The sequence below is a fragment of the Sturnira hondurensis genome, unplaced genomic scaffold (genome assembly GCF_014824575.4).
Source record: "Sturnira hondurensis isolate 20B ecotype Veracruz unplaced genomic scaffold, ASM1482457v3 Scaffold0017746, whole genome shotgun sequence".
NCBI classification, from domain to species: domain Eukaryota; kingdom Metazoa; phylum Chordata; class Mammalia; order Chiroptera; family Phyllostomidae; genus Sturnira; species Sturnira hondurensis.
In genome coordinates this window covers 411311-429470 of record NW_028090377.1, presented here as the reverse complement: position 1 = coordinate 429470, position 18160 = coordinate 411311, and the positions used below count along the sequence as shown (strand labels likewise).

The following is an 18160-nucleotide window of genomic DNA, read 5'->3' as shown; positions in this document are numbered from 1 at the left end:
CTGAAGTACAGATTCTGTGCCATCAGGGTTCCGTCATCAGAAAATGTTTGGGTGTCATGACAAACTGAGTTGACAACTTAGCAGAGAGGCCCAGCTCCCGGCCAGGAGAAGGGAAATCAGTAGGGATGTTGTCTTTCACCAAAGCTTCTTTTGAAGGAAATGTGATCTCCTCCAGCACAGGGAGAACAGAGCCCTCACTCTCCCCAGCCCTGACAGCTCCCTGTATGGCTTGGGTGGAGCCTGGACAGGTGTGCATTCAGTCTATGCATGCCCTGGTTTCAGGTGAATGATTCTTGAGTCTAGAAGCCAGGCTCAGGTTTAGGCTGAGCCCAGAGCAGAGCCACCTGCTCATACTGCTGACAGGATCCAGGGCTGATTTTCACTCCTGAAGAGCTGAATGCACAAACAAGGTTTAAGTGCCTAGGGGAGAAGGAAGAAAATAGTTGCCACATAAGGAGAAAGGAAGAGAGAGGAAGGAAAGAGGAAGGGACCCAGCCTCCCTTTGATACAGCCACTGGAAATAAGACTCTAGGCTGCATGTTTTAGGTTTGCTTAGGAGTCAGGAAAAAAACAACTTTGCCCAAGTTCTGCTAAGCTAGAGAATATGGTAAGACATGTGAGGAGTTAGACCTTGTTCCTGCCCTGGGGAGGCACTCAGTCCAGTGGTTTAAGGTGAAGTCTGGTCCACAACCTTCTTCATGTAAAGAGCAGAGTGTGGAAGTGGCAGATCTGCCCTGGCTCACCAGCCAGGCAGGCCCAAACCACACAGTCACCCAGCTCCACATAGAGCAGGTCAGTAGTACCCACACGCCAGGGCATCTACCCAGAGCTCTTGGCTTGATCAACTCATACTCTGAGGATTCCTGATCTACTACTGATTAAATCAGCACGTGAACCTTGCTGGTTTGTGGACTGAGTGCCTCAGTCCTGATGTTCAGCCCTACTTCTCTTCTGTGACCTCCAATTTTGCTTCTAGAAAAGGATTCCTCTCCTCCCACAGGCTGTTACATCCCTTCCTCAATGACCCTCATCCCCCCCAGGCCAGTGACCAGCAAAGGCACTCCCCCATCTTCAGTATCTAGCAGAGGTCCTCTCATTCATTCATACACAGAAACTGTTTGGGGTGAGAAGGACAGAAAAACGAAGTCCCAACTCAGATTTTTATAAACTTGACCTTGTCTTACTAAAATAAACTTCTAACAAATCTGCGTTCAGCCTTTCCTCAATTCAGTTTATTCTTTACCTTTCTGAATGACTCTAACTGGGCAATTTTCCTGCTTTAGTACTTCCCGTGTCTTCCCAGTGATCTTAAGAATTCAAAACTCCTTATTCTGGGCATTCTAGAATTTGCACATTCCAGCTTCTCTCAACTCACCCTCCCTTTTCCCCCGCCCCGCACCTCTGCACAAGTACCACACCAGGAACATAACATGACACTGGGCCCAGCAGCCAGCTGGCATCCTTTCCCCCAGCCTTTGCTCAGCTCATTCTCTGCTCTTTCCATCTGGGGGCAGTAGGGAGAGCAGGGGAGAGAAGGGAAGGGTCTATGCCTTGCCCATCTCTGATGCCCTCACAAATGGCAGACTCTGACTGAGTCACCACAACCAAGAGAGATGGGACAAGAGGTGGCAGGAGAAAAGCGAGCTAGAGACTGGGGACACACGTGAAAGGCCCCTACAAACCCTATCCACACAGACAAGTATGAATGTGGCTGAGTCACACCTACACCACAAATCCCATCACTTTCTCTATTCTTTGGGCAGGTGTTTAATTGCTATTAGAAGAACATGTATCGGAAAGAGCTAAAATAATTAACAGAGGGAGGCTCCATGGAATGGGGTAAACTCAGCCTGCCTGGGTGGGGAAAGAAAGGTGGAGTCACAGCACTGCCGCTCTGCAAATGTGCTGTCTACACTGGACTGCCAGGGAGAAGCAGCAGCCCGGCAGCCCTTGGCCGTTACCAACAGGTGATTCCAGGGTCAGCAAAGGCCTGGGAGGAGGGGGGCCGCCAGTCTCACCCCCCCCCCCCCCCGGTTCCTCGCACTGCAGAAGGAAGTGAGGCTCATCTGTTTCTGGGGGAATGAAGATGCCACGCACAGCCTACAGTTATGAATGGCTCTTATAACAACAAGCTGACATCTGTGCTTGGTTTTTAAGATGCATCATCGCATGTTTATTAAACTATTGCTCTATCATATTTATTAGTCTACGAAACAACTCCCAGCCCATACTTCCAAAAGTGGTTTATTAAAAACTAAGCCTTGAACATTAATACTCAAAAGCACCCTTGAGAATCAATAATAATCCTGCAGATAAAATGAAAAAGAATCAAAGCAGTAAGTCTTGGTGGGGGCTGCGGCTGCCTTTCAACAGTTTCTGGTATGTTCAGGCAGCTGGAGTGGGGAAGAGTACCAAGGGTATGTAGGACTGGGTGCTGGGCTAGCTCCCCCAAACAGCAGACTTCCTGTCTGAAATGTGGACGTGGCAGCATTTAGATCTATGCAATGGGCCAAAGAAAGGCCAAGATCAGGCCCAGTAAGAGCCGCTAGTTTCACTGAGAATAAAACCTCTGCCCCTAACCAACCACCAGTCCCAAACTGGTGCCCTGTGCTGACCCAATCTGAGCATCCATCATGGACACATACTCTATCCTGGGCCCTGAGCTGAGTACTGCCCCTGCCCAAGAAAAGCCTCAAATCCAACCACCCAGTGGTCACAAGGGACCCAGGGAGACTGGAGGAATGCAATCAGCCCATGGCAGGGATCCAGCATGTACACCCCAGGCCTTTCTAAGCCCAGAAGACCTGGCAGAAAGGTCTCTTCTGGCTTCCTCCCAAATCCACATGCCTCTCCTTGGTGCCCAGCTGTACCGCATTCAGGCAACAAGCAGTGACATATGGCCAGTTCCACACAGAAACAAGAACAAGTTAGAAGATTTAGTGAGGAAACTACAGGATGCGGAGGGGACTCCAAACCATGCCCTGTGAAGAACAAAACAGTGGAAGGACCCAGGGGTGTTTGAGGGCAGAAGGAAAGGAAACACAGGGCTCACCAAGGGAGCCCAGGTGACTCTGTAACTACAGGGTTCAGTTCCCAGCTCTGTGTGAGGATTTCCTCTAAGGCAGTCATCACCAGGGGAAGGGGCCCACCCTGCTCAGCCCACCCTGCTCAGCCCCTCCTGTCGGGGAGAGCAAGGCCTGGGGTTCAGCACTCACCTACTGACTTCTTGGACATCGTTGGTGCGAGCAGCTTCCAGCAGGGCTACATCTGAAGAAAGAGAAGGCACCAGTCACATCCCTGGCCAGAACTTACCCCTCAGGACAGCTTAGAGGGCCCAGCAAGGCAGTGAAAGTAGAAGCACTTCAGAAACATGGGCTTTAACAGGGCCTGATGTGGCCCTGGTGAACATGAGTTTGACACCCCTGAAATATGTTTTAAATTACTATTGTTATTAGCCATTCCCTGACTTTGCTCCACTTTCTCTCCCAGCTCATTTCTCAGCCTAGTTTTGATGTCACAGGTCACAAGCCCAGAGGTAGGGATGGGACGGGGAAGGACAGGCTAAAATGGGTGTGGGCCCTTCTGAGAGTAGAGTGTCGACCAGGAGTCAGGAGGCCTGATTCCAACACACACAGCTCCGCCCTCACCCTGCGCTGTGGCAGCCCCCTCCCCTCTCAACCCCAGCTTCCCCGACTTTAAAGTAGATGCAATAATCCTTGCCCCACCAGGCCTCACAAGGATGCTGAGGAAACGAAATGATGATTGGTAAATCTGCAAACTCCCTGATGCCAAGCCCAGCAAAGAGAGGCCCAAAGCATAGGGTTCCGATTCTTAGGAATTACCTAGCATGATGCTGGCACCACCCTGTGGCCATATAGAAAAACTAACGAAAAAAAATCTCAAAAGACAACATCAGCACAATTTCTTCAGAGTTAATACCAAGCGCCCCGGAGACCTCTGAGGCTAGCCTCGGTCTGAGCTCCAATGTTGAACACTGGAAGGACTCACACCCAGTGCTGCCTTAGGGAGTTCTCAGTCCAGCCAAGAGACTCACCCAGTAAAACAGGAGGCAGCACTGGAGCAGGGTAGAAAGCAGGATCTGGAGCTAGGCAGACCTGGGCTCCCATCCCAACTCTACCACTTACTTGCTATACCACCTGGTCAACTCACCTACCTTCCTGGGCCTCAGTTTCCTTATCTGTACAATAAGGATAAGATACCACCTTATCAAGCCTATGCAAACCAGTTCTATGGTTCAGACAGCAATGATTCTACCCCACCTCCAAGCCTAGACTACAAGACCAGGTCTTTCCTGGTTATCCTCCCTAAGCACATACCCAGGCAGCCCCACACTGGAAGGGAAACGAGACATCTTCAGAGGTGGCTATACCCACTTTTCCCTCACGCTGCTGAAAGAAGTGGCTTCTGCAAGGTCATGGAGGAAGAGAAAAATGAGGCGAGATTAAACCTGGGCCTCCTGGTTCTAAACTATACCGTTTCTACCACACAGCACTGAGGGCCTGAGTTTACAACTCTGAGTCAGGGAATAGGGTAGCTAGCAAGTAAGAATGGTTGGAAATGGTCATGGCCTTTTGGCCAAAAGGCCAAAATATTTACCTATTTTGGTAAATAAAACTCTGGTCTCCTTACTGGGGTTCACGTACCACAAAGTCCAATCCAGAGCCCCCAAGAACCTCTAAAAGGCAAAACCTTGGACACGATCTCCTAATACTTCTAAACATTCTGGCCTCAGGACACTTCCTGAGCTCCTGGCTCTCCGATGCCACCAGGAGAAATTACAAACCATCCAGGCCCCACTCCATTTGCTCTCACCTCATCCCACAGAACCCCTGATCTCCAGCCACGCTGGCCATTCGACTAGCTCCTGCACACTCCGTGCTGATCTGTGACTCCTGCACCTTTGTTCCCGGAAGCCTCTGCATGGAATACGATCCAACTCAAGACACACTTACTGAGTACTAAGTTCCAACACTATGGTGGACAATGTGAAGGTATTTAAAAAAGGAGCTTGTATCAACCTGAAAAAAAAAAAACCCAAAGAGATAAGATGCATTCCCTGCTCTCATGGAGGTCATAGTGAGGCCTTTTCATCTCTTGTCTAAGCCTTCAGAAGGCAAGTTCAAATTCCTCATCCTCCAGGGGTCTCCAATCTTCCAGGAAAGCTTTCCTGACCCTGTTGGCCCTCTAATCCCNAAGGTATTTAAAAAAGGAGCTTGTATCAACCTGAAAAAAAAAACCCAAAGAGATAAGATGCATTCCCTGCTCTCATGGAGGTCATAGTGAGGCCTTTTCATCTCTTGTCTAAGCCTTCAGAAGGCAAGTTCAAATTCCTCATCCTCCAGGGGTCTCCAATCTTCCAGGAAAGCTTTCCTGACCCTGTTGGCCCTCTAATCCCCCGAACTACACAGAATCAGACCACTCACCAGACCCACAGGCCTTGCTGCCTATACCGTCTTAAGTAACCTTGTGTTAAGTTAGGAGTTCCACACCTAGCCCAAAACTGGGCACACGGGGTATCCAAAAATGCTGAAAGTTATAGAATCGTAGAATGCCTAAGCTACAAGAACCCTTAGAGCTCTAGATCAACATCTTCATTTTGTAGACGAGGAAACAGAGGGCCAGTAAAGAGAAGCCAGGATCTAAAGTCACAACAGGACTTAGAGGTGGAACCAAGACAAGGTCCCAGTTGTCTTTACTCCCACTACGAAGCCTGTCCTTCACAACTGCTGAATAAGCAAAATTCAAGGCAGTACCCCCCCCCCCCCCTGCTCCAAAGTCTCAGAGCTGGGGATGTATGGAATCTATGAACACCATGCCTCAGTCTGCCCCCTCTGAGGAACTGAGAACCTGAGTGGTTGGACTCAGGAAGGCAAGATGTCTGGCTCTCTGCCTGCTCTCCCAGTCCCTGCTTAGCAACAGGGGACTGGGAGACTTAGCCCCCAGGTGAAATTCCACCCCACAGTTGTTTTGGGTCCCTAGGAAGCCAACTTCCAAGTCTTCTTTCTCCTAACTGCCCCACATGGCAAGATGAACTCATGCCTGAGGCCAAGCACAGCAAAACCCTGGGAGTCTGATGGGCAGACCCAGGCTGCTGAACTCCAAGAAAGTAAAAACAGCACTGTAAGAGTACTGAGAAACCGTCTTTCACTGTGTAAGTGAGGAAACTGAAGCGAGAGAGGAGCAAAGGGTGAGGAGTGGCGAGGCCAACATTGAAACCAAGTTTTCTTCCTTTCTTAGGCCACCTTAAGGAGTAAGTTCTAAACCGTTTAGCAGCTGCCCTAAAAATACACGCAGTCTCCTGGAGATCTCTTAGAGAGGAACTGGATCCGGCAGAATTTTAGAGCTTAAAGGACCATGCTGTAATTTTAGTGCCATGTTCCCGTTATACAGTTGGACAAAGTGATGCCCAAAGATGGGCAGTATTAGGCACTGAACTCTCCAGTGCAAACCCTACCCCCTGATGATGTCTGGGTCCCTCCAGGTCTGAAACACCGCTGTTCTAAATCTGTAAGCAACTCCCACACCCAAAGAGAATCAGAACACTCCTCCCGCCTCTCCCTTCCTCGAACCCAGGCTGTCCCAATAATTACCCTTGCTGGACGGGTTCTTGCTGTAACAGTGAACCACCAGCGCCGTGGCCAGGGCCCACATGCCCAGTCTGACTCTATCGGGGAGCTCATTCCAGCAGTCGTGTCCGGAGAGTGTTTCTTCGGAGCTAGGAAGGTGTCCCTCTGTAGCGGCTGCAAGACACTGGGTCTCGGGACGTCTTCCCTGGTGCCCCCCGGTGGCTGCCCCTCTGCGGGTGATCAAGGCCAGCGATGTTCCAGGACGCCCCCCGAGGGCGGCTCTCAGCCACTGAGGCTCCCCGCTGCCTTCAGTGGTCACTCTCCAGCCGGTAGGACTTCGGTGTACCTGGAGCGATGGAGACCTAAGTAGCCGGGGGAGGAGCCGCCGCGCCAGCGCTGTTCTCTTCAACGCCAGGGACCCCAGCATCATGACAACTGCTTCGATAACCACCAGGTGCCGGCCCCTGTGCTGGCCACGTCCAACATGGCTGCCGCGGCGCGTTCGAAGACGCCGCGAACGGGGTGGAATTACGCACTACCTCACGGGAGTGGTAGTCCACAGCTCTAGAGTTTCCCCAGCTGGAGGACAAATGAACTACAATTTCCAGAAAGCTGTGGAACGCGTGTCACAATTACTGTCGAGTTACAGGGACCCCGGGGCATGCTGGGAAATGGAGTTCTGGTGAGGGGCGTGGCGATTAGGATGCGGATACCAGAGGACAGTTCAAACACCCGCTCGATTTAAATAGGGATCTTTGGCAAAGACCTATTATAAAACGTATGCCTATTTCTTTCAGTGTATTTCTCTTTTCACCCTGAGACGGCTTTTCAAAAAGATGTTTGGGGTAACCGGTCCACCTGAAATAAGAATTATTTTTTTATTTTCCTATCTTCCTTTTGGCTGAAAAACTGATGCCTTGTCTTGCTTTCTCACTTGTTTGATTTTCAAAGGACTTTCATGTGGACCATTTCATCTTGTCTTCATGGCAGCTGCATGCGGAAAACTGGACAAGAACTATTATTCTAGTCTGCAGGGAAGGGAATTCAGGCTCAAAAGTGAAATGATTTGTCAATAAATCAAATAAAGCTCAAGTCTTCTGACTCTGAGACCATCCTCTCCATAAACACCTGCAACCCACCCTGGCCCCTTTTCCGGACTGAAAAAAGGAGGAAGCTCTTCCAGCCGGTGCTCTCTCTCTTGCCCCTGCACTTCCTGTAGGTCTCCTTTCAAACTTCCCATTATCAGAACCTTCCAATTATCATAAATTGCTATTTAAAATAGCAATTCCCCCTTCCCCTATCCTTTTTATCCTGCTTAATGTTTCTTCACAGCACTTACCAGCTGACATACTAAAGATGTGTGGTTCTATTGTCTTTTTCCAGTAAAATGGGACCCCCATAAGACAGAAACTTTGTTTTTTCCCTTCTATATCACTAGCACCCAGAACAATGGAACAAAAAGGAGTGCTCCATATTCTGCCTGTGAGTGGATTGCTCTCACCTTATTAGTGTGGGGGGATGAACATGAGGTTTAGAGAGTAAGCAGTCCTGGATTTCAAGTTTGACTCTTGGGTTTATTACATGTATGATCTTGGACAAATTTCTTCACTTGATTGTTAATTTGCTCATCACAAGACAATTGCTTGTATTAAATGAGACAGACCTGTGTTAGATGGGATAATGTGTAGACCATCACCAACCCAGCCTTACCGTATGTAGGCCTTCAAGAAATTGTGGCTATCATATTTCCTACACTAAACTTCTTAAGGGCAGTGATAGAGTCTCTCATTTCTTCATCTTTTTATAAGGCACTCAGCAAATAGCTATTGAATACAAGTAAATGAATGTATATTTTAAAATCACTCAATAGCCAAAGCATTTTGACCTACTATTTTAAGAGATCACCATGATATCCTGACTTGTTAGCCACTCAATTCACTGTAGCAGGTCCACGCTCCCTGGATTCTTAGAATAGTTCTGCCTCCCAGTTTAGGGTGGGTCAAGACAGAATGCTTCTGAACATCGAGGTAAACATCACCAGTAATAAGCAGAGTTCAAACCCTGGTGCTATAGACACATTCCAGGGCCCTTCAGTTTACTTAGCACTGCACAATTTTCAAAGTATGTACCCATTGATTCCGTCATTTGATTTTCCCAAATAACATCCGTTAGGGGTGCAAAGCAGGGATGAACCACTATCAACATTTGGTAGGTAATGCTGAGAGGTTAAGTGATCAGGTCTGACTGAGTGGGAAGTAGTGGGGGTACAGAGCATGGGATTATCCATGAGAATCAGCTAGGACTCACAATAGATTCTAGATCTTCAATAGCCAATTCAAAACCTTCTAGGTCACATTGCTAACCTTTAAAAAAATCTTCAACTCAGGATGACTTCCTTTTGATCTACTTAGAAAGCAGGGATTTATATCAGGTTCCAGTTTCCCTAACTTGGTCCAGAGTTTCTAGCTCTTGGGGTATGGGACAGAGAACTCTAGCTTCATTTATTTATAATGAGGCAACAAGGTGATATTGGAGTGGGGTTTAGAAGGAGGCGGAAAGTGAAGGATCAATGAATGCAGTTTCTATGGTTACCTACCTCTGGACTAGAGTTAGAGGTTTCTAAAAAAAGCATTTCCCTGTAAAAACAACAACAAACCCACACACACACATTTCTTCTTTAAGATAGTATCTATCTATTTATTTTTAGAGAGCAGGGGAGAAAGAGAGAAGGAGAGGGAGAGAAATATTGATGTGAGAAACATCAACTGAACCATACTGGTCAGGGCGATAACACCATTTTTAAATGAATAAGTAAGTCATAGATAATGAGAGCAGGTTTTTCTCTATTGGAGAAAGAAGTTATAAATAAGGAAAGAGAATGCTACAATGAACCTTGTGGTATGGGATTGGAATTGGGGGTATCAGTATAAACTTATGATACATGTATAGATAAATATACAAATATAGATATGTAAGTATACATATGGGTTAGGATAGTCCATATATTGTCCATCTTGTCAAAGAACACAGGTGCCAATTTGAAGGAGTTTCTCACGACCAAAGCTGGAACAATTAAGCGTAAAATGATGGCATGGGGTTTTTATCCACAGAGTAAAACAAATACCCATGAGGTGTTACTGATATAGTCAAATAAATAAATAAATAGATAGATAGATAAGTGGGGGAAGAGAAGAGAAAAAGACAGCTCTTTCTGGCCGTGGAAATTAAATTAATAAATCCACAAGGAAGAGGGAAATAGAGATCACCATTAGGCAGGTACCATAGTGATAAATATATCAGACAAGATCCACAGATGATACTAATATTTGGTAAAATGTGGGTAAAATGTGAAGAGAAACAGGATTTGTACAGTCTCAGGGAATCTCTTGAAAGATACTTATCAACTATAAACACTTTGCAGTGGAGAAACCAGGCGTGCGCCAACTTAACCAAGTGATCAAGGTAAATGTCACCAGTAAGGAGAAATGCAGACATCATGAATCCCTTAATTCATTCCGGTTAACCCTCATGAGTCAAAGATCTTTTAAAATATATTTAACAATGTACCTAGGGGTTAATGCATAGAGTGTGAAGACAGTCCACTTGCTTCGGATCCTACTGCGTATTGCCATACTACTGTCTCCACACCCACTTTCCCACACAGATGAATGGATTTGTTGTTAGTACTAGCAGATAAATTTTACATGTTTCAGCCACTGTGCCACATAACCTACCTGTATCTATTATTTATGTAGATGCTCAGAGAAGTTTCCCTCACGTTTTCTGGGTGTTTTTTCATGTGATCTCTCTAGCCAATAAAGATAGCAACGCTAGCATGTAAACACATCTGAGGAACTTATCTAACAAGTTCTTGGAGAAACTTATCTAAGCAAGCTATACGAACAGAACAAGTTAGTAGCTACTGAACATTGAGTATTTATTCTTAGTTGCTTTATATGAACAAGTTCACTTAATCCCTATAATAACCCATGCGTTAGGAACCCCTCTGCTTGGTTTCAGAAGCTGTAACCCCCCCATGGCTAAGGCTGAGTGAGAGACCTTGGGACCATAAGCCACTAAGGAGACAAAGCTTATCCTCCTTGTAGGGGTGCCACCTCTGCCCCCTTTTACTTAGCCCTGCTTGGCCCTGTACAGAGGACTGGTTAGCAAATGACAGGTAAGTTTCCTCAACGGAGGGACGACCTAAGACAGGCATGGTCATGAAGAGTCTCTCAGGGAAGGATTTGGGGGACCTATAGAAAAAGAGAGTGATGGACCCTTGTCCCTTGGCTTTGACATAGCCTGAGTCCTTATTCTGTCTGTGAGAAGTCTCCTAATCTCTTTGGCTGCCTGACTTAAGCCTGAAACAATGTTTTTTTTAAAAAAATATATTTTATTGATTATGCCATTACAATTGTTCCATTTCCCCCCCTTCATTCCCTTCCACCCTGCACACCCCACCCCCCATCCCCCCTTTAGTTTATGTCCACGTGTCACAAGTTCTTTAGATTCTATATTTCCCCTACTATTCTTGCCCTCCCCCCTATCTATTTTCTACCTACCATCTATGCTACTTATTCTCTGTACCTTCTCCTCCTCCCACTCCCCTGTTGCTAACCCTCCATGTGATCTCCATTTCTATGGTTCCACTCCTGATCTAGCTGTCCTCTTAGTTTGCTTTTGTTTTAGGTGTGGTTGTTAATAACTGTGAGGTTGCTGTCCTTTCACTGTTTGTATTTTTTACCTTCTTTTTCTTAGATAAATCCCTTTAACATTTCATATAATAAGGGCTTGGTGATGGTGAACTCCTTGAATTTGATCTTATCTGAGAAGCACTTTATCTGCCCTTCCATTCTAAATGAAAGCTTTGCTGGATAAAGCAATCTTGGCTATATATAGGACTTTGGATTTCATGACTTGTAATACTTCTTTCCAGCTCCTTCTTGCCTGTAAGGTTTCTTTTGAGAAATCCGCTGACAGTCTGATGGGCATTCCTTTGTAGGTGACTGTCCCCTTATCTCTTGCTGCTTCTAGGATTCTCTCCTTCATTTTCATCTTGGCTAATGTAATTACGATGTGACTTGGTATGTTCCTTCTTGGGTCCAACTTCTCTGGGACCCTCTGAGCTTCCTGGATTTCCTGGAAGTCTATTTCCTTTGCCAGACTGGGGAAGTTCTCCTTTATTATTTGTTCAAATAAGTTCTCCACTCGTGGCTGTTCCTCTTCCCCTTCTGGTACTCCTATAATTCAGATGTTGGAGCGTTTAAAGATGTCCTGGAGGTTCCTAAGCCTCTCCTCATTTTTTTTGAATTCTTGTTTCTTCCTTCTTTTCTGTCTGGTTGTTTCTTTCTTCCTTCTGGTCCACTCCCTTGATTTGAGTCCCAGTTTCCTTTCCATCACTCCTGGTTTCCTGTGCATTTCCCTTCATTTCAATTAGTTTAGCCTTCATTTGTTCCTCTAATTTGTGACTAAAATCAACCAATTCTGTGACCATCCTGGTCACAAGTGTTTTTAACTATGCATCTGATAGGTTGGCTATCTCTTGGTCACTTAAAAGTATTGGTTCTGGGACTTCGAGTTGTCTTTCTTGATCCATAATGTTTTGGTCTGTTCTCGCCTGTTATGTATGAGGGGCGGAGCCTTAGGTGCTCACCAGGGTAGGGTGACCCAGGTTGCTGGGTTGTGACACTGTATGTGGGGGCAGGGCCAGAGAGGGGGAATGGTGTTTCTTCCACTATCTCTTGGATTTTGGTCCCCTCTGCTGCTTCCCGAAAGCAAACTGAGTCCCCCTGGTGCTGGCTCCCAGATGTGTGGGCCTGTGCACCCTCCAGAACCCTGTGGGTCTCTCCAACAAACTGTGAGCCTGGGAGTTTCTCCCGGCGCCTCGACCCCGAAAGTTTTTCCAATTGGTGCTTTTAGGCTTTAATTCCTGTCGCTGGGGCCCTAGCCTGCGTGGTCTGTCTCACTGTTCGCTCCTTTGCCTGGTTTATCTGCACGCGAATGTGTGACTATGGTCAGCCAGCCCCCTTGCACCCTCACTGGGTCTGCCCATTGCTACCCCACACCTGGGATCTGCCAACTGCCACCCGCGTACCTGGGTCGGTTCAGCAGCTTTTTCCTGCGCAACCCCTCTCCGCCAGCCGCTGACTCTGCCCCTCTTACCGGCCTGGATGATTGGTTTGTTGTTGTTGGACTTCCATACAGTTCAATTTTCTGTGTTTTTGTTACTAAAACTTTGTTGTCTTTAAACTTGGTCGTGTGAGGAGGCACAGTGTTTTCACCTACGCCTCCATCTTGGCTGGAAGTTGGGCACTAACTCCTGAAACAATGTTGAAGGTGGATGCAGCCCTGTGCTGGAAAGGGCCCCAGGGGCAATCAGGCTTAGGAAAGAATGGGTAAAATCCTGTGATACCTGCTTTGCTAAGAATGTCCTCAGTTTCCTGATAAGGGTCCAGCATAAAATGTGTTTGTTCCCCAAAGTTTCATAGCCCTTCAGCTAACTGACCCTGACTCAAAATAAGCTCTCATAATTCTTTGAATGCTATCTATTGTTTGATCCTTACTGCCTGACAATGATTGATGAGCTTTACCTGTATTCCTGTGCAAATTGAACCCAATGCGGGGGCGCTCTGCAGGCAAAGCTCCCCCACACCCATGAGTTAGTATTGATATTTCCAATTTTAATACTATCAGACTCAGACTCAGAACCCAAACTGTCACCCATTAACACGGTTTGTTTTCTGAGGAAGGAAATACGTGTGTGCGTTATGTCTATGTGTGTTGGGGAATGTATAGAAGATCTTCTGCATTATTTTTTCCCAAACACATTGCACACTTTCCTGTATAACAAATAGAACACAGTGAATATAGTTTAATCTTTTCCTGATGATGAAGGTTATTGCTAAATATTTTTTGTACCATGGTATCAATGTAGAAGTCTTATGCTCTAATCCAAACTATGCTCAGAAAATATTTTGCTAAATAAATCTCTTACATCAACTTCTTTTCTTGTCATCTCTTTCTTCCCATTGAATCAAAGTATAGCACGTGGCCTCTGGGCAGAGTAACAAAGCTACTTTTCACACCAAGAGTAAGAATTTCATTTATGACAAATCTGCCATTTATCACATAAGTGAGGAAAAGATGAATCATTTAGCAAATGGTGATGGGACAACTGGGTGGCCAGGGGAAAAAAGAAATTGGATTTATACCTTACCCCTCCAACTATAATAAATTCTTACTAAATCAAAAGATTTAAATGTGAAGAAAAGAGACCAGAAAAATGCTAGGAAAAAAACTCTTAAGAATAAGTGGAGTAGGGAAACTTTCTAGGTGTGACACAAAATTCAGAACCCACAAAAGAGAAGACTAATATATTTGGCTCTACATAAAACAATTCTGATAGGAAAATACCATAAACAATTAAAAATACAATTGACTATCTGGGAAAAATAGAGTTGAACCACAGTAGTGAAGGGCAGTATTACAGAGAATGACTGTAAAATTTGAAAAACACCTACAATGCAGAATATAAATGGACGAAGGCGATGCCTTTGTGCACAGTACAGATGGTGCTCCCAAGGTATGGATTAGAAAAAGGGGACCTCATGAAGTATGCATGGCTAGGAGAGCCGTATGGGGCCAGATTTCAGCCTCTACTTTCAGAAACTGCATGTGTAAACTTAGCAGCCCTGAGCAAAGGACTTGGCCAAAGAGCTCACAAGGAAAAAAATAGTAACATATGCAAATATGCTCAACAACTTCTATGATAAGAACTGCAGAGGCCCTGGCTGGGTACTAATTTGGTTAGAGCATTGTTCTGTTACACCAAGGTTTCAGGTTCGATCTCGATCAGGGCACATACAAGAAGCAACCAATGAATGCACGAATGGGTGAAACACCAAACTGCCATTTCTCTCACTTTCTGTCTCTCTCTCAAATCAACCAATAAAAAAAGAAATGAACAAGTTAAAACCATATGATCCCTATCTTGCACAATATACAAAAATGATCTCAAAATGGATTATAGACCTAAATGTAAAACCTAAAATCCTAGAAGAACATTTTTGTGACATTAATAAAGCAAAGATACAACACCAGAAACATAATCCATTAAAAAAAGTTGTACTTTATCAAAATTAAGGACTTTTGCTCCTCAAAAACCACTGTTGAGAGAATGAACAGACAAGCCACTAAAGGGCTCGCTCTGAGGTATTTCAGGTAGAAAACACAAGGCACAGAACACTTGCATCACGTTGCATGCAATCATAGTGCTATTTCAGGACATACACATATTTATATTTTTGTGGCTATGTGTACTTCAGATATCTCTGAAAGGATAATAAAAATAGTTGCCCTTGGGGTAGATAGAATGGGACTGGGAGAGGAAGGAAAGAAATAGGGAGAAGAGAGAGTTTTTCTTTTAACTTACACAATTTTGAATTTTATATCATGTGCATATACTGCCTAGTCACTTAAATCAACCAATCTCTATAATTTCTTTATCAAATTCACTTTAAACTGATTTTTGGCATCAGTGAGTGGGAATCCTTTGAATCTCAAACCACTGTATTATTTTTTCTTACATGGAAACACTGACATCTTGTGGAATTTTAAGGTAATGCTGCTATTTTAAAATTTTATTTTCTAATTACCGTTGACATACAACACTATACTAGTTTTGGGTGTACAACAAAGTGATTAGGTATTTACATAACTCACTAAGTGATCACCCCAGCAAGTCTAGTATTCATTTGACACCATACATGGTCTTCACAATATGATTGACTATCTTGTATTTGCTGTGGTACAGACACTTTGGAAAATAGTTTGGCAGTTTCTTATAAATTTAAGACTTAGCAGTTCCACTGCTAAAAGAATGAAAAGTTAGCCCTGACCATCATGGCTCAGTGGGTTGGGTGTAGTCCCACAAACTGAAAGGTTAGAGGTTCAATTCCCGGTCAGGGCACATGCCTGGGTTGCGGGCCAGGTCGCTGGTTGGGGGTGTGAGAGAGACAACCAGTCGATATTTCTCTTGCACATTGATGTTTCTAAGCCTCACTTTCTCCCTATCTTCCCCTCTCTCTAAAAATTAACTAAAATCTTTTTTAAAAAAGAATGAAAAGTTGCATTCCCCCCCACACACACACACAAATGCCCTTTACACGAATGTTAATAATGGCTCTGAAAACACTACTATATTGACAAGAGTGATCGACCCTAATTATCCTAATGAGCTGGAGTAGCTGCCACAAAATGAGGACAGTGAGACTATCAGGATACTGAGATTTGATGCTGTCTCCCGATGCTTCCGTGCCTGGTAATATGTGTGAATGAGCAATTCCAGCAACCAGCACCTGACCAGGGCAAGGCAACCAAGAGCTCGCACCCCTGAGGAATGAAGGTCTGGGTTGTCCTACCAGGCAGGAAATGGGATTAGGTGAAGTCCTAGACTGTGGGTGGGGTCAGAGGTGGTTGGAGAAGAAAGACAATACCAATCACCATTTTAGGACTACTGGAAACAATGGGAATTGTAGCTTTTTTTTTTAAAACAATCCTGGTCTATTAAACCTTGTATAGAGGTTGCACTGGCTACTGCCTTTAACAGGGCAAATTTAATGTGGGATGCGAGGGGATCTCCATATTGCAAGGACTGAGGGTGCCAGAGCCTATGGTGCCCCGTGTCACATGTTCACCGAACTCTGATTTTAGCCGTCACTGTGGTTGACAGTTCTTTGTGACTGCAAAGTCCCCTTGTGGTGGCAGCATCCCACCTCAAGCAGGAACCTGCCTATGTTATCACTTAATAGGTTGTTTTTTGATATTTAAGTTCTACCAGAAACCAGTGGCAAAGATTTGCTTTTCAAATGGAGACTGGCCTGCAGAAAGGGCCATAGTTTTACATCAAACCCCAGGGGTCTGCACTACGATTCTCCTATTGGGGTTTCTGACAGAGGCTTCCCGAAAAATCCCTTTCACTGTAGACACTTCTCTTACCGCTGAGTCTGCTGAGTCTCAAGACCTAAATGACATGGCCACTTGAACAACTTTGGCTCACTGCACAGCTTTTCCTAACTTTGGGTCCCACTCAAAACCACAGCCCTGGAACCACTTGGTAAACAGGGTTCATCACCATGCTCCAATGTCGTATATGTTAAAATCCAAACAGGCCCACCAACTTCTGTGCCTCTTTATTCGTGATGCTCATTGCAAGGTGAAGCAACCTGCCTCTCATTTTAAAGCTGTCTTTCAACATGCCCTAGACTATTGGAGCCCAGGAAACTTCATCTATGTGTCAGGTCTCTGAATGCTCATAGGCCTTATCTCCCATCCTCTGGAATGCATGTGTTTGCCAAGGTGTCTAGGCTGCTTGCTCCTTCCTGCTCAGGGGATCCAATTGGCATAATGGCATCAGTGTAATGGTCCAGCACATTGTTCTGTGGGCTATCAAAATGATCAAGACCCCCTCTGGCTGTACTAAGCCAGGGCAGGAGGTTGACATGGCCCTGAGGAAAAAATAGTGACACAATAAAGCTGCCATGCCACACGAAGGCAGATTGCTTTGGGGCTGAAAAGAAAACATTCTCCAGATGCCAGGAGCCATATTGATTTGCCCCATAACCACACCACATCCAGTTGCAGCTGTAAGTGAATTCAATACCTGATTACATTTCTAATAATCCATAGTAATTCCCCCAAATCCATTAAGCTTCTGCATATGTCAAAAGGACAAAAGTGGGGTTATAGTAGGGATAAGGGCTCCCCATCTTCCAAGCTCTGCAGGCGGGGCTAACTGCAGTTCCCTCGGGAATGCACTAACTATCAGGACGCTGGGGAAGAGGACGGTTTTATTTCCTCCATAGCTGGCGCACATGGTCTAGGCAACCATAAGGTGGTAGAAATAGGATTCTCTGGTCACCATTACTCCCAATGACCCTAGGGCAGAATCTATTCCTGTCCCATAATCTTAAACCCTGACAAGTTCCTATTTGTGTGTGCACACATGTGTGGGGGTGTGCATGTGTGTGCGAGGGTGTGTTTCCTCTAGGGAACTGGAGGCTGTGGCCTCGGGTTGGCCACTCTGTGACGCCCATGCCAGGGGACCAGCAGAAAAAAGATATTCCAGTCCTGGCAGGACAGTCGACCCTGGTTCACGTGAATAGCAAGGCATGCCGTTTCACAATGGACGGTGTGCCTGGAGTTCGGGGATTTGCTGGGGCATCTCTTGGTGCTGCTCTGCCTGCTGACAACTTTGAGTGGGGAACTGAAGCAGCCATGGCCTGACAAGACCAAGGCAAGGGGGCTGAGGGTCTGGAGAACCCCACCAGGAAAGCGACCCGGATGAGTCAAAGTGCTGACCGAGGGAGGGGGAACCTAGAGTGCTTGGTAGAGCAGGGAGATGGTGAAGATCAGTCATGACCCTGGGCAAGGCTGTAATGAGGGGATGTATCTCAATTTTATAGCCCCATTGTAAAAATTTGGAGTTGGCTGAAAGCTGGAAGAATTGGATTTAAACTTCCCCTCTTGGGGAATAAGTGAGACATTTTTTTCTCACACAAGATCCAGATGTAAAT

At 45.7% G+C, this 18160-nt stretch overlaps 1 protein-coding gene across 1 annotated transcript in view; it reads right to left on the bottom strand.

Annotated features, from left to right (window-relative positions):
• Nucleotides 1–7082, bottom strand: part of CLPB (ClpB family mitochondrial disaggregase) — a 147308-nt gene extending 140226 nt beyond the window's left edge. Inside the window, exons 1-2 of the mRNA XM_037068592.1 lie at nucleotides 6612–7082; nucleotides 3216–3267 (exon numbers count right to left, since the gene is read on the bottom strand). Coding sequence (XP_036924487.1) covers nucleotides 3216–3267; nucleotides 6612–7017 — 458 coding nt within the window. The 5' untranslated portion in view covers nucleotides 7018–7082. The remainder of the gene's footprint in view (nucleotides 1–3215; nucleotides 3268–6611) is intronic.
• Nucleotides 7083–18160: the final 11078 nt, after the last annotated feature.